Genomic DNA, 15,385 nt, shown 5'->3' with positions numbered 1-15,385 from the left:
GTGACAGATAATGATTGTTTAGCCAGATAATTACTCTTAATGGATATGCATGTAAAAATCTCTCTTGTAAACTTCTTACTCAATTTATGATTTGAATTTATGTGGTGAACTTTTCCCCATGTGATCATGTATTGGGAAAGACATATAAGTCCTGAGGACAAAGAGAGTAAAAAAGAACTTTTTGGAGAAGAATTTAGAAACAAAGATTAAAATCACTTTTCAATGTGTTCCTTTTTCTTCCTGACTTTTAACTAGCTGGCTGGGAGTTAAGGCTTTGCTGGGGAGAGAAGAACAAAGACTACTTTACTTAATCCCCAGCAGTTTAATAATGAGGTGCTAAACACCAGAGATTGCAGTTTCTGGCCTCAGAGGAACTCAGACAAGGCAGGTAAGCTACCACTGCAAAGTAACTTAAGCTTAAGCCAGGTAAATGTTTTATTATTAAAAGGTAACCCGAAATATTTTTCAAGACCAAGTCTTGTCCCAAACAATGCTCTTCCCTCTCTGCTACCTTCACTGGAGCAGCCCCCCAACATTCAGGTATAGTAAACTAGAGACGTGTGTGGTTCAGCCTCCACAAGATGCCTGCAGGGTTGGTGACACCGTGGTTCCTGGTTCAATAACATACCTCTTACTACCTTTTTCCCATTCTCTGCCATACTTGTGTTTATGTCCTTAATGGTGTTCTCTAAGCATTTAAGAAATAAAATTATTGGTCTGGAATGTTGTCTCCAGCACTGCTTCTGGAAGAATCTGGCCTAAAAGAATGTGACTACCAGTGTTAATTAATGCTAATGATGCTGATGACTGATGATGGTGGTGGTGGTACTAGTAGTGATGGTGATGATGATGATGATGACATAATATGGTAGGAAAAGAACAATCAAGAAAAGTTTATGGGAAGAGATACAAAAGACAGGTGGGTTGAATTTGCATGAACTAAGGGAACAAATATGGAAGAGGAAGTTGAATTTCAGTAACATTTCTAAACAAAACAGCATATATGTAATATATGCAGAGAAAAGTGACAGCAACTTCACTCTGGTCTTATGGTTTCTACACTGGTTTAGGCCACATTATCCCTGCTCATCTCCAGTTTGTATAGGATGTACCAGAGAGCCAGGTCAATCCACACTGATTCCTTATGTTGTTGCTCAAACTTATTTGCCTTCAGGCTAATGACAATGACAAGATTGTTCTGTTTCAGAGTAGAAGTTGGCTTTGGAAAGTGTATGCTGTTTGGAGAAATCCTCTGGAAGTATACATTATAATGAATTTTGTACCTGTTTTCAGCAGTCATAATAAACACCATGTCTCTTCCCTGTCAACTAAGCAAAAGAATCTTCCCTTGTGGTAATAAGGCAACAACTCTATTCTGCCTTAAACAATCTATATTTAAATGATAGTGGAACAGAATTTTAATGTAAATGTAATAAACTTGATGGGTCTTTCCTACAAAAAGGCAATAAAATAGACCTTAAACATCTAACATCATTAAACAATATCTGGTTGTGGAAAAATAAATGGGAAAATAATTTCTGTAAGAAGATACTGTATTTGAATCATTCAGTTGATTTATCCAATCAGCTTGAGAATGTGAAACTCACACTTTCTGAGAAAGCCTAGCTGAGGGCTGACAGGGAAAATACACTACTGTAGTCTATCATCTAGAAATGCCCCCAGCGTGATGGTTTTGCTATCTGACCATGTGACTTTACACTGATAAACAGAGTTGGCGGTCAAATCATAGCAAGTCTGAGAAAACGTATCATACAGCTGCCACTTCATATCAAGGTAATAAAAGCTCCCAGATATATTTAGATTTAATAAGACCTGTGGTGCAGAAAGTTCATGAAGCTACTTTGTCCATAACAGAATACAGGGCATAGAAGGAGATTAGAGAAACAGAGAAGGGGACCACTGTTTGGGAGGAAGAAGGGCAGAGTGAACATGAAGGGGTGAATGACATAGGAAGACCTATAATACTTTAGAACCTGAAATGTGTACTACCCCTCGATGTTGAATGCATGATATTCTACAGCTAGAAAGCCAACTCTTTCATATATATGTGTGCCCCGAAAGAGCCATACAGGAATGAACATGGCAGTATTTTCTGTAATAATTCTAAACTACAAACAAACCAACCAACTGTCTATTAACAAGAAAATGATAAAAACCACTATGTATAATACAATAATGAAGAGGCTATGAAGTGAGTAAGTATTTACACTGAGGTAAGCAAAGGACAGCATAGATGACTCACAAATACAACGTTAGACAAAGGAAGTTGCAGGAGACACAGTATAGCTTCCATTCACAGCAAGGTGATCTTAGACTGGAAGGTGACAGCATCACCATCCTAAAAACCAGACATCTTTGGTAGAGAGAGGCAGGCATGAAGGACTATGGTGACGTTTTGATTTGTTCATGGGTTATTTCTATCCCTGGCTAGTAACTGAATGCCAATGTGTGCTTTGTGAAAATCTACACGTTATGTTCCTGTCTCTTTCTCTTCTGTGAATTCTCCAAATTATTTAAAATGAATCATAAATTTGCAAGTTCGCAAAATCAGTTGCAACTGAATTAAGGTCACATTCCTTCTTCCACTAAGAAAAAAGTATAGTGCCAAATAGTGTGTTCTGAAGGGAAGTGAAATGACTTCCCATACTGGTACTGGTTTTTACTGAATATCTGAGAAGAGTTCTTATGACCTACCTATTTGACTACAAATGCCCCTCCCTATACCTGGACATAAAAGAAAGTGCAGCCTGAACAGATTAGCTCTGAAAGGCAAAGTGAGAGAAAACAATTACATGTTAAAGTTTAGGGTGAAATGATCATATCTAACACTTATCACACATATGTTATGTACCAGGGTGATGAGAGATGGTGCCACTGACAAGCCTGAGTTCAGTCAATGACATGCATAATTTAAAAAATGGTTCCCTTTGTAGGAGGAGCTAAGGTGGGAGGAGTAAGGAGAGGAAGAGGAGGAGTAAAGAGAGGAGGAGGAGAAGGAAGAGGAGGAGCTAAGAAGAGACAAAGAATGAGTAGGGGGATATGGGGGCTAATGTTCGCTTGTTTGTAGCAGTCAAAGGTAGTTGGTATATCTAGGTTGGGTATTGGGTTACACCTCTGATTGTAAAGGCATCTTGTTATTGATCATTACTAAATATATAAGCCTTTGGATAAGTTAAGCATTAGAGTCTCATTTTCTTACTGGGCCCACGTGGTTGGCGGGATGGTCTGGGCAATGCCCAGCCTTGCAGAGACAGTGTGGAAGATTGGCAGAGCCATCTTCCATGCTGACGTCTCATGGGTGGCAGGGCTGGCGTTTCTGGCTGGCTGTTTTATGCTGTGGCACGCATGTGGCCTCTGGCCACGCAACATGGCAGCTGAGCTAGGCAGAGCCACTGCAGCCTAAACAGTCGGCTTCACCGGTGGCCATTTTTGTAAATAATTACTACAATACCCTTAGATGACCTTTGCCCTCCACATGTATGTTGTGGCACGTGTGTACATGTGCACATGAGCATACATGTGTGCATCCACCCACATGCCCACACAGACACAAATAGATAGATGAACAACAGGTAAATGGATGGATAGGTAGGATGGATAGATAGATAGATAGATAGATAGATAGATGTATTGATTGCATCAAGCAATGATACAGGAACTGAATGTTTTCATTTTATATTCAATACTAATAAATTCAGAAGTGGCTATCAGTTCCCTACCTGAGAAACTACGAAAGAAAGTTTCAAGTTGAGCCCAAACCTGACTGTGTTTTAACACTTTAAATATCTCAATGGCTCACATTGGGTGGGTGATACTCACATTGTTTTAAAATGTATCCTCTTCCATAGGATAGAAAGGTTTTTGATGGTTTCCTCTGAGTGTGGAACCAGGGAAGCAAGTGATTCCTTGTTTGACTTAGGCAGGGAAAGCTAAGTCAGCAACTGAGCTGCTCTTCTTAGGGTTTAATTTACCACCAGTTCTGGCTTCAGTGAGCAAATACCTCAACAGTGGCAGCATTCACACAGCTTCCTGACCAGAAGAATCAGCACACAAGAAACATTTTAAGTAAAATCCCATTCCCAATTCTCTCTAGTGTACTGAGTCACAGCATGGAGGGCAGGGTCCTGGGACACAGTTGCTATGGCAATTCTTCAACCTTGGTGTTCTCTTTGTGCTCACGATCAATAGCAGTTATGAAATAATCGACTCTGGGTTTCAAAAGACAGAGACAGGTTTCTCAGACAAACAACTTACCTTGACTCTTAAAACCAAGTCACCACCCTACAAATGCTGTTCTGTAAAGACTTATACAGGACCAGAAATTTACCTTCTGGAAAAAAAGATGGGGAAAGAAATCTTGAAAATAATCAACACACCAGGGAAGCAGTGCATCATTAAAAATATACATTCAACTATGTCTTAAGCCTTTATTTTTAAGTTTGTTTTCTGTTTAAGAAAGCATCACAGCCCACCAGTGTGGTACACTGTCTTCATTCTCATCTTGGTATAACAAACCATGTTTGCAGTTTAATTCAGATCTGTATGCTTTCAAGGACTGAAATGGGAGGAGCTTTTCATTCTACATTGATAACTTAAATGGTAGACTCAGGAAAGACAAAAAAGTAGATTTTGTCAATATTTTTTCTAGAAAGTGCTCAATAACTACTGCTTTATATCTGCTTAAAAGAAATGATTTCACAGAAATTGTGAACAGATGATGTGATGTTCATAGCAATGTTATTGTTATCTAATATTTCAGTGGGGTTTACAATTAAGGGGTTAGAGATAATATGAGGCTTGGGAGGACAATGACAGAGTTATAAAACCAAACCTCACAAAATTTTCCCACCTTCCAATTTTAGTGTCATAAAAGCTTCACTTAGAAACTGTGCTATTGGGACATTTCTAGAAGTCCATTGTTAACACCCTTAGTAAAAGCCAAGTAAAAGTGAATTCAAGTGCACCTAGAATAGCAGTTCACAATATTAGAGTAACAGCAACAGTTACAATAAAGGTAAACTGCAGGATGAGGGGACAACAGGTACAAGCTCACTGCTTTCTCATGAGTGTTTTCCAGGGCTCTTAATAAAGATGAAGGTTCAAAGATGCTCACAAGCCAGAGGGGCATGGCATTTGCATAATGAAGAGTAGGGTGTGTGTGGGCACAGTGTTGGGGGAAGAGATCTCTTGAGGAGCAAAACAATGCTTCTTGGAGATAGCACCTGGGCAAGAGCTAAAGAGAAAAACCAGCTTTTCCTGTAAGCTCAATTAGGGTGATGCCACACCCTCAAAGTACAGAATTTCTCTGCCCCATGGGCATAAAAATTACAAAGTTCAAACAGCCCACCACAGAGGCTGTTTCACACTATCCACAGGCAGATAGTGTTTCACACTATCCACAGTGGAGTAGGCCTGGGCTTTGGGATAACTACTATGTGAGAAAGAAAGGAAGTGTGTCATGAGTTTCCAATCAACCCTGCTATGTCTTTCTGTCGCCTCCTGAGCCGACCAGCAGATAGAAGACAACGGACATGGGATCTCCTTCCCAACACGGTTTATTCAGGAACCTTGAAGTATCCTGAAAGCCCCCCCCCAACCCCCCGGAGCTCTAGCTCCCAGCCCTTAAATCTCTGTGTCCTCTCCAATCAGAACCTGCCACGAAGTCATTCTCGATTGGTGCTGAGCATATACATCACATGGCCCGATCTTATGTAATGATGAACAAGCAAAATGCATGTGCAGTAAAGCCTAGCCTAGGTGCCACCCAGGCTTCCTGAAATGGCTAGCCAACAGCCAGGGGCATCTGGCACCCAGCCAGGCGCCATCGTGAGTTCTGCTCCCCACATCTTTCCAAACACTCTTAAATATGAAAGTCCTTTGCAGCCCTTAATTTCTCAGCATGTGATGTTGCACACTGAACACAGTTCTTATTAAAGGTACGTCCACCAATTACCCTCCCCCACAGGAGGAATCTGCAGGATGTTCAATCAGAGGTCAATTTGAGTTGCCTACCCCCTAACTCTGAGGAGAAAGGCTTCTTCCTCTGCTTCAGTTTGGAGATCTTTCCAAACCACTCAGTCCAAGCTGAGCCATCAGGAATGATTTGATTGAAATCAGAGATTGAGTGAGTACATCCAAACTGGCTAAAACAAGTAGTGCCATATTTTTCTCAAAACAACAACAACAAACAAACAAACAAACAAGAAATACAGAGAGGATGATAGTTATTGAAGCAGCATAGAATGAGCCCAAGCCAATTTACATAGAACCCATTCCTCAGCCACAACTCTGATATGTGTTCATGCATGGTAAAATATATTTACATATTGTTAGAAAGAAAGCATAAAAACATGATTGCCCTGGTTTGAAAAATAAAATGCATTGTTCTCATTTGCAAATTTAGGTCACCTTTCACTAGGGAGGAGATGCATCTTGAAAATAGCAATCATTTCTAGAGAACACACATACTTAATTTATATCCTGTAAGTAAGGCAGAGGCATTAAAATCCTTCAAAATGTGTTTAGGTAGAGTGTATCTTGAAAATGTATAGGTAATGAATCTCTTACAAGATCTGGATTCAAACTGTGAATAAAATGCCTTTGACGTATAAACAAAATGTGGTTTTTCTGAAGCGTCTCTGACTTCAATCATGTAAAGAACTCTTAAAAGGAAATGTAAGTCCAGTGGGGCTTTACAGCTCTCATATTTAGTCTGCTAATAGCATCATTTCAGAAGGAAAAAAAGGAAAAAATATACAGTGCAAGTGCATTTAAATCCATTCAACACATTTAGACTGTAAAAATTAAAATATATTGTCTATTTTATTATGCACAACAGAGTCAAGGGCATCAGCAAACTGACCTGATAATCCAATAAACTGTGTAGAAGGCATTTATGCCAAGATAAGAGCTCAGGGACAGCTGCATTTCGAGCTATTTAGCATCACAAATACACTTAGCAGAAGCTACTCAAGGATAGCTGTCACTGGGGCACTTCCAGAGCAAAAGCTAGAGGGTTGATAGGTTCTGCTTTTAAAGGGAAGCTTTTATGAGAGATTATAAATATTGATTTCACTGAAGGAGTCAGAACAGTTTATGAATGTGTGTACATAATGCCAACCTTTCCATTTATATCATTGGGCTAGTCTTCAATGGGATCTAAATGTCAAAGTTTTTCAGGGCACTCTTGAAAGACCTCTTGGGAAACAATTTGAAGATTATTTCTTTCTGCTAGAAGGACTCATGCTTTTGAGAATATAACTAATAATTGGTGCATAAGAAACTATTCTAATGTCTTCTCTGAGTTTGAGGGAGGCACCCTCTCATCAACGGGGAAGGCTGTTTTTCATTTAGGTCTCCCATGACTATAGGTTGACAACCCATAACCATACAGCAGAGCCTGGAATGTTTTCCAAAGCAGAAAGCTCTTGCCCTCACATATTCTCTATCCCCAAAAATGAAGCAGAGTGGAAGAATGTGTACGTCAGTGCACTAACATTTACCTAGTAATATTCCCAATATGCTTATGAACACCGTACTAGATTAAATGTGACACACAATGCATTTTCTTCAGGACAAGGTACTAAGGAATTGTGTCTCTCTTGCTAATGTAATTTGTTTATATCTGACATTAACAGTAAAGCTGACACTATTTTCTAAAGAGTGAGAGTCTTTGACAGCCTACATTTTTGTTAGATGAACTGAGAAAGTATCAATTCCTCCAAACAAGCTCTATATGCAACACAAGACACACACACACACACACACACATGCACACACATGTGTGCACATATGCAACATGCACAAACATGCACATGCAAACACACATACACACATGCAGAAGGTCTCACTGTAGGCAAGGGCAAATATTTAATGATGTCATCATAGGTAACTTCCCATGAAATGAATTGATAAGAATCAGTGACCATGCTTTTGAGATGGAATTAGTCTTAGAGAAGAATTTCTTTTAAATACTGTACTTTGCCCAGTTGGAGTTTCCCTTGTTATTCACAAACTAATGAATGAGTGTGAGGATTCATGACTTAAGCTGATCAATTAATATATGTAAGATACAACGTATGTGTAGATAAAATAGAAGTCTTGTACATTTTCATGGAATTGTAAAATAAAATAGAACAGAAGGATTGCCATAAAAACATTTGGTTCTATAATTGTATGTCTAGTATTGACCATGACAAGTTGTCTCCACTTCCATGTAACTTGTAGCACTGATTGCTGAGTTATACAATCAGCCTATGTGACTGGCAGGAGTGAGAAAGGAAAAAAGCATGGGGCACATATACAAGATGGAAATGATCTAGCCTTAAAAAGGCAGATGTATAGTCAACTGCAAAAATGTGGGTAGATCTTGAGAAGACTGTGTTGAGTGAATAAGCTTGACACAGAAGAACAAACACTAGCTATGTATGGTTGCTCATACCTATAATCCCAAGACAGAAGGATGAAACAGGGGGATGACAGTAAGTGCAAGGCCAATCTGAGTTATATGGGAAGTTCCAGGGCAGCTTGGGCTGCAGAGTAAGACCTAGTCTCCAAAAACCAAAACTTTAAAATATGTAGAACAAAAAGACAAATAGTGCATGTTCTTAGGTTTGGGATCGAAATGAAGCACACTAGAAACAGAGAGGAGTGATGGTTAATGGAGAGGGGAGGTGGGGAAATGGGTGACAGCCACCAACTACCTGAGGAGTTACTTTTCTTTAACTGAAATCTGTCACGGCATAGCTAATGCAGTTAATGAAAGCTTATTGCCCATCTCAAAATTGCTGAGAGTAAATTACAACTGTTCTTGAGCGCAGAATGACTGAAATGATTGATGTCTATTATACTGACTTATCCACTTCACATATTCATAAGAAATAACACCACTTCAATTCAATATACAACCTTCATTTGACAATTTGCAAGAAAATAAAGTTAAAAAATATAGAAAGTATAAATTGTGGTTACCTTTTTATTTGAACCTGCAAGCCAGGTACCTGAAATTTCTTTATATAATAACAAATTCCATAATAAATTTTATTTCTGCTCATTAACATCGTGGATTCATTTGTAATGACCACTAAACCGAATGACTTTGGCTACAACTGCATTTTTGAATTCAAAATTTAGAAGCTATCCCCTGCAGTCAGCCCTTCTTTGCTTAATTTCCACTTAGCAGATTCACCTAAATTGTCCTCCCACTTGGATTTAATTTCTAGCTCATGCTGTCTTTCAAGGTTATGAGAGTTACATCTTTGGCAAGTATGCCATACAGCAAGTTTTTTCCCAAGTCACATCAGGCGGACTTCTGTCATTAACTCTTTCCTATTCCCACCTTTAATAAACGTGTTTCTGCGCATTAGTGATCACTCACCAACTCCCTCATTTATAAAACCAGAGTATTAACATTAATAATTAACTCTAGCTCTATAAAGGCCCAGCTTCCACTGGAAGCTGATAAAGCTGATGAAGATGTGATAATAAATAAAAATGCTCATAAATATGAGAACTTAGCAGTTCTTTTGCATTGTAAAAGCTTGAAAAATTCCCCAGAGATGGTTCAAGTGTACTCTTAGAGAGTCGTCACCAGAAGTTTCCCACTGCAAAGCTCTATTCTTGCTTTGTTCGTATGGTTTATCCATGTTTTACTAATACTGTTTTACTCTTTCTCCATTGCGCTTCTACACCCATGAGGTTTCATCACTGTCTTATTGCTGTTTCTTACTATCCTTCGTTTTGTTTTCTAGAAATTGCTTACAAGAAGCTGAGATGGCCATTATCCTGCAATTAAGAAAAAAATTGATACTCACATTAACTTTGTCTAATTTTACAACTTAAGTATTTCTTGGTCGATTGCTAACTAATCTGCCAGTATTATATGTTATTTGCCCTCCCATCAACAACTTATATGTTATCAAAACCAAAATGGTGTTAAGAAGAAAAAGGTGAACATAACAGAATTAGCAGTAGAGGCTTGTGGAGTTATTCTGTTAGAAAGGTTTCCAGCAAAATTATCCAGATATTCATGTGAGATACATGTCACTACCTTTATGATAAAGACCTTTTAACTGGATTCACTTATGTGCCATCTATTTAATTGATTTTTAAAATCGTCAGTCCTAATCTAATAATCAGTATTTGGCTGTGGATAAACTCTGACTTCTTTATTATAATTCTTATACCAAAGTTTAGACAGTGGATAGAACAAGCTGAAATATGATGTAGTCAATTCTGACTGCTTAGTATGACAATTTTATTAGACAACTATATGGAAAGGTATCCATCAGGATGTCACTTGTAAAAATAGGTATGACTTCTGGGGGAAACATGTAGAAAAACAGTCAAAATAGACTTGGAACTTTGTAGAAGAACTGGCAAGATTGACAGCAATGAAAATTAGGATAAAGACTTAGGTAAAAGAAAATTAGACCATTTCACTTCTGAATTTTTAAAGATGAGATTATGAATATATTATAAATTGATCATCTCTAAATTCTATTGCTTACATTTGAACAATGTAAGTATGTACATATTTTAAAATATCAAATTATGCTTTTGTTTAAAATCAGATAGATGTAATTTTATATAAATAATATTGCTAAGGGTACCAAGTTGATTTCCTCATTATATAAGACCAGGCAAAGCTTCTGCTTCTTACTCTGCTATCTTACTGTCTGCCTTTGTTGCTCTTTCAACTTTGTGAGGTTCTCTGTAAGATAATAAGTCTATTTTTAACAAGAAATGATAATTCAAGTGGACTTTAGCTTTATGTACGTTCATTAATTCACTTTACCTGGTTCTTGAGATCCAGTTTGGGACATGGCCGACCTCCACTGTAAGGCTTTTCTTTTAGCCATTTTGATCGAATTCTCACTCCAATCCCACAAGATGAGCTGCAAGGACCCCAGCTGGACCAGTCACTGAGCTTGCAATCAAATGGGCAGGGGATGACACATGCTTCTTGAATGTAACCTGAAAGAAAAACCTTTCAGTGAATACAGGAAATTTAACAGACTTACCATCACCATTGCTATAGTATCTTAGAAACATTTTTGTTTGTAAAGAGAGCAATGTTTGAAGAGACAGATAAATATCGTTATATCTGCATCCAGTTTGTGTCATTCGGTTTACTTCACCGAAATTCTGAATGGAAGAAACAGCATAAACAGGCTGGAAGCAACTCAAGGCAAATGATATGATCGTCTGCCCTCTGTGTACCTTGGATTCTCCACCCAAAAATTATTACAATTCTCCATCAGGGACAGGTAGCATATCGAAATTACCCTTTCATCTGACTATTACCTGAAAGGTTTCACCAATGAAGACATTGATTCTCTCTTTTAAGTATCGTAGCTTGAAGGTAGAAGAGAAAAAGACCACAGTACTATTGAAAGTAGAAAAACAGTAAGTTCTGCCCACTGGGAGGATCACAGAACGGAAGAGCTCTGGGTGAAGTCAGATAAAGTGAGCCTCTGAAGTCCCAGCCTTGGTCTTCTTTGCTCCTGTCTTCTGGCAACTCCTATTACAGCCTATGGATGACCTCTGTCTTAACTGCCAGCTGAGCTTATCATTGCCAGATGTGCACCTCCAGAGTTCCATTTGCTGTGGCTGAATTCTCACCAGCAGCTGAGCTACTCCGACCCCTGCTCAGTTTCCACACCTTCCACCTGTCTGTCATAGAAGTTACCCATCTCCTCCTTGAGCTTTCTTGAACATCCTGTGTTCTGCACTCAGCATGATGTCACTAGACCCCTGCACCTGGATCTACATTCTTAGGAATTCACCTCCCTGTGCCTCTGACACATCCTCATTCTCATGATTAGGCTACAGTGACCACTGTGGAGGCAACCTACAGATATAATTCATGTGCCATTTCAGTTGACTGATGTGAGTTAATCAGAATGGAGATGACCCTGTATGTGCCTGACTCTTCAGCTGCAAATTCTCAAAGGGGCAAACGGAAATTAAACGAAGTCCACATGAAGATGAACTCTGCCGAAATCCTAGGAAAGCTCAGAGCAAAAGCCTCTCCTGACAGGGCTTGTGATGAAAGCTCAACTCTGGACCATTCTTTGCTTCTCCATGAGACCCTTAAACAGAGAACAGAAAAGCCGGATCCAGACTCCTAATCCAAGTAAACAGTGGAGTAAGATGACTGCATTGAGTTACAGGCAATTTGTTGTGTGGTCCTCAGCATCCAAGGAATGATTCAAGTAGAAACTCACTATCAGCTTCAACTATTCTGATCATACACCAGCAATCATTGTCATTCCTATGTTAAAAATCCCAAATATTTCTGTTGAGCCACATGTCCTTTGCCAGCCCCTGGCTCACACGGGGCCCCTGAAGTGGTGCAATACATTTTTAACTTCTTCTCCCTAATTGTTCTTTGTGTATGTGTGTGTGTGTGTGTGTGTGTGTGTGTGTGTGTGTGTGTGTGTGTGTGTGTCAATCATTCTGAGAAAAAGGTACTTTTCAGCATATGGAAACATTGATGTTGCTCATCTCTTTAAAGGCTGAGAGTGACTTCTTTAAGATAACAACTAACCTATGTTACAAAAGCAAAACAAAATGAGCTTTCTTATGAGAGGTTCGAAGCTAAGGTCTCTGGCCTCCTCTATAGAACAGCTCATTGACAAAGATGCATCATGTATCAGCTCAGGCCTAATCACAGAGGGTGGAGGCCAGGAAGCTGCAGTGTTTACAGACACCAGATGACTCTAATGCAGTGTCATGGTAAGAACCACCTCTAGCTTGCTCTTTCTCCCTTCCTTCTACCTCCAGTACCTTCAAGCCTACACTCACAGGATACTCCATGCCCTACACCAGACATATCTTTGCTGATACAAAATGAGTTCTTTCTTAACAAATTAGTATCCCTCATTCTGTATTCAAATCTCTTTCCTCCATTTTCACTGATCATCTTTACCTAGAGTCCTTCTGCCATTCCAGAGGACAAACAGACTTTGGTCAGCCCCGTTGCCTTCCTTTTCTGTGCTTAAAGTAGGACTACCATCAGAAATAGGACAGGCTTAGATCTGTACGAATGGCTCTTCTTTCTGTACTCTGTCTTCAGTCAAGTATTCCTATTATCTGGGACTTCTGAGTTTCCTTCTCATTCACCATAGACCTTTCAAACCCTGTCCATTGTCTTTTCACTTTAGATATTACTTCTCCCACCCAGAAAACAACAGAAATACTAGATCAGAATGCCTTCAGTTTCTTGTATATCATCCATACACAATCTGAAGCCTTTACTTCTTTCTTCGTATTCAAATATACTTTGTTATAGAAAGTATATTTTTCACTTCCACCTGACCCTGATTTCTTCATATCTTTAGATGCTTCAATTACTTCCTTCTCTTGAATCTTTCTTCCTCTCTTCTCTCTCCTTTGCCTATTTTCATAGTTCTTTCTTTTCCTTTCACTCTCTTTACCTTTCTCTTTCTACCTACTTCCCCTTTCCCTTCTTCCAACTTCCTGTCTTTTTCTTTCCCTCTTATTCTTTCTCATTTTATTCATATGCTTGTAATTAATTAGAATATTGTAAGAATGGCTTGAAGTAATCTAGACAATAGTTATCCATAAATGAACACACCAAATTTTCTAATGACAGAATAGTTCTTCTGGAGGTGGAATTAAAATTCTTCCATTAAGATTGTTAAAAGAATAATGTTTTGCTGTTTGAAAGCATTAAATCAGTCATCATCTCTAATGAGGTTTTATAACTAACCAGATATAATTGACAGAGTCAAAATTACATAAAGTATTAAAGAGATGCCATATATATTATATAATTTTACAGAAAAAGCAAGTCACAAAGTCACTTCATTGGTCATCAAGCAAGGAAAAAAAGAGTAAGATAGGATATTAGCATTTATCCTCATGGCATATAGACTTCAAATATGCAAATATGAATGTCCAGAATATTTCCCATAAATATTAAATATTTGAGTGTCTGTGTAGGTCTTATTTTAAAACACATTTTTATATAGACATCCTTCTAATTGAGTGAGACTTTAAATCATCTTCATCTATGCTGCACACTGAAGGACTTTAATCAGCCAGCCTCAAGCGGTAGTTTTTGTCGTCTTCCCATGATAAGAGGTAAACCCAGAGGATCTTCATGAAAGTCAAAGCTATAAATTCAATGAGCATAAAATAATTTTGAAATTCAGCAAGACTAAGCAACAGTGACATTTATTTTTCAAGAAAATTTCCATGCTAGAGCATACCCCAAAGGGAAGTCCATAGTGAAAACCACTAATAACTGCATATTCTTAAGCCTGGCTCATAATTGAAAAGATTACTTTTGCCCTCACACTGGATGCTTGCAGATTTTTGGCAATAAAGTATGGTGAAGTATAACTATCACACTGCTAACCTTCGCTATGAGAATTTCAACAGCTAACTGTTAGAGCCATACAGACGCTTTCAAAACTAATTTTCATAGACATAACAGAATATCTATTTCCTTCCTTCCTTCCTTCCTTCCCTCCTTCCTAATACTTCAATGGCAATATTTGTATGTCTAAACCTAATTTCTGTGAATGAAGCAGTATCTTTATCAAAATGCATTGTGTACTAAAAGTCAGATGCAGAACACATTGCTTGGACTACCGGCTAACCTAGAAAAATCTTGCTGCTCTATTTCACTAATCTGCTCAAACACAAAATTAGTATGAAGTAATCAGTACAGCATTATCTGTGCAGCATGCAATCAATTTTTAAACTATATGCATGGTCCACATGGCAGGGGTGGGGCTTGTTATAGATTGATGAGAATTCCTTACTGCCATCTCTACCGGTGGTAAAATTAGACATATTGTCCAATAACATAGTAGAGACACAGAATAGAGTGGCAAAGTCCTTGTCATTAATTTTCAGAGCTCCTCTTAATGTGCATCAGGATAAACAGCTCTGAGGATGATGGTCTCTTTAGTGCAACCACTTTGCAGACTTTTACCTGTTTGCTTTACTTCCTCCCCTAACACTTTTCTCCCATTAAAATCTTGGTTTGGGGGATGTAAAAGACAAAAATATCGATGACACAAACCCTAAGAAAATAAACCAAATCAATTCACTTGCATTTTCTTACTCCAATGAGCATCATATTAGACAGTTCATGTTTTATCCTCACTGACTCTGCACCCAAATGATCAAATTAGGAAATGAAAAGGCTTCTCAAAATGCTAAATCATTTAAGATCTGGGGACAATTGTGAGTTAAAGTCATATCATACTTCCATCTCCCTCTTTTAAAGTTTACTGTTTTGAAATTTTTACATTTTAATACTTCTAGGTTTGTTATTTTACTTAGTTAAAAATGTAGCACACTAAAACCACATTGAACTTCATAAGGA

At 38.3% G+C, this 15,385-nt stretch overlaps 1 protein-coding gene across 1 annotated transcript in view; it reads right to left on the bottom strand.

The window, feature by feature from the left end:
• Positions 1-15,385, bottom strand: part of Thsd7b (thrombospondin type 1 domain containing 7B) — an 839,715-nt gene that overhangs the window by 194,823 nt on the left and 629,507 nt on the right. Inside the window, exon 15 of the mRNA XM_076941097.1 lies at positions 10,817-10,995. Within this exon, the coding sequence (XP_076797212.1) occupies positions 10,817-10,995 (179 nt within the window). The remainder of the gene's footprint in view (positions 1-10,816; positions 10,996-15,385) is intronic.

Source organism: Arvicanthis niloticus, chromosome 10 (genome assembly GCF_011762505.2).
Source record: "Arvicanthis niloticus isolate mArvNil1 chromosome 10, mArvNil1.pat.X, whole genome shotgun sequence".
NCBI lineage: Eukaryota > Metazoa > Chordata > Mammalia > Rodentia > Muridae > Arvicanthis > Arvicanthis niloticus.
The sequence above is the reverse complement of the archived record's forward strand: the minus strand, read 5'-3'. Positions and strand labels throughout refer to the sequence as shown.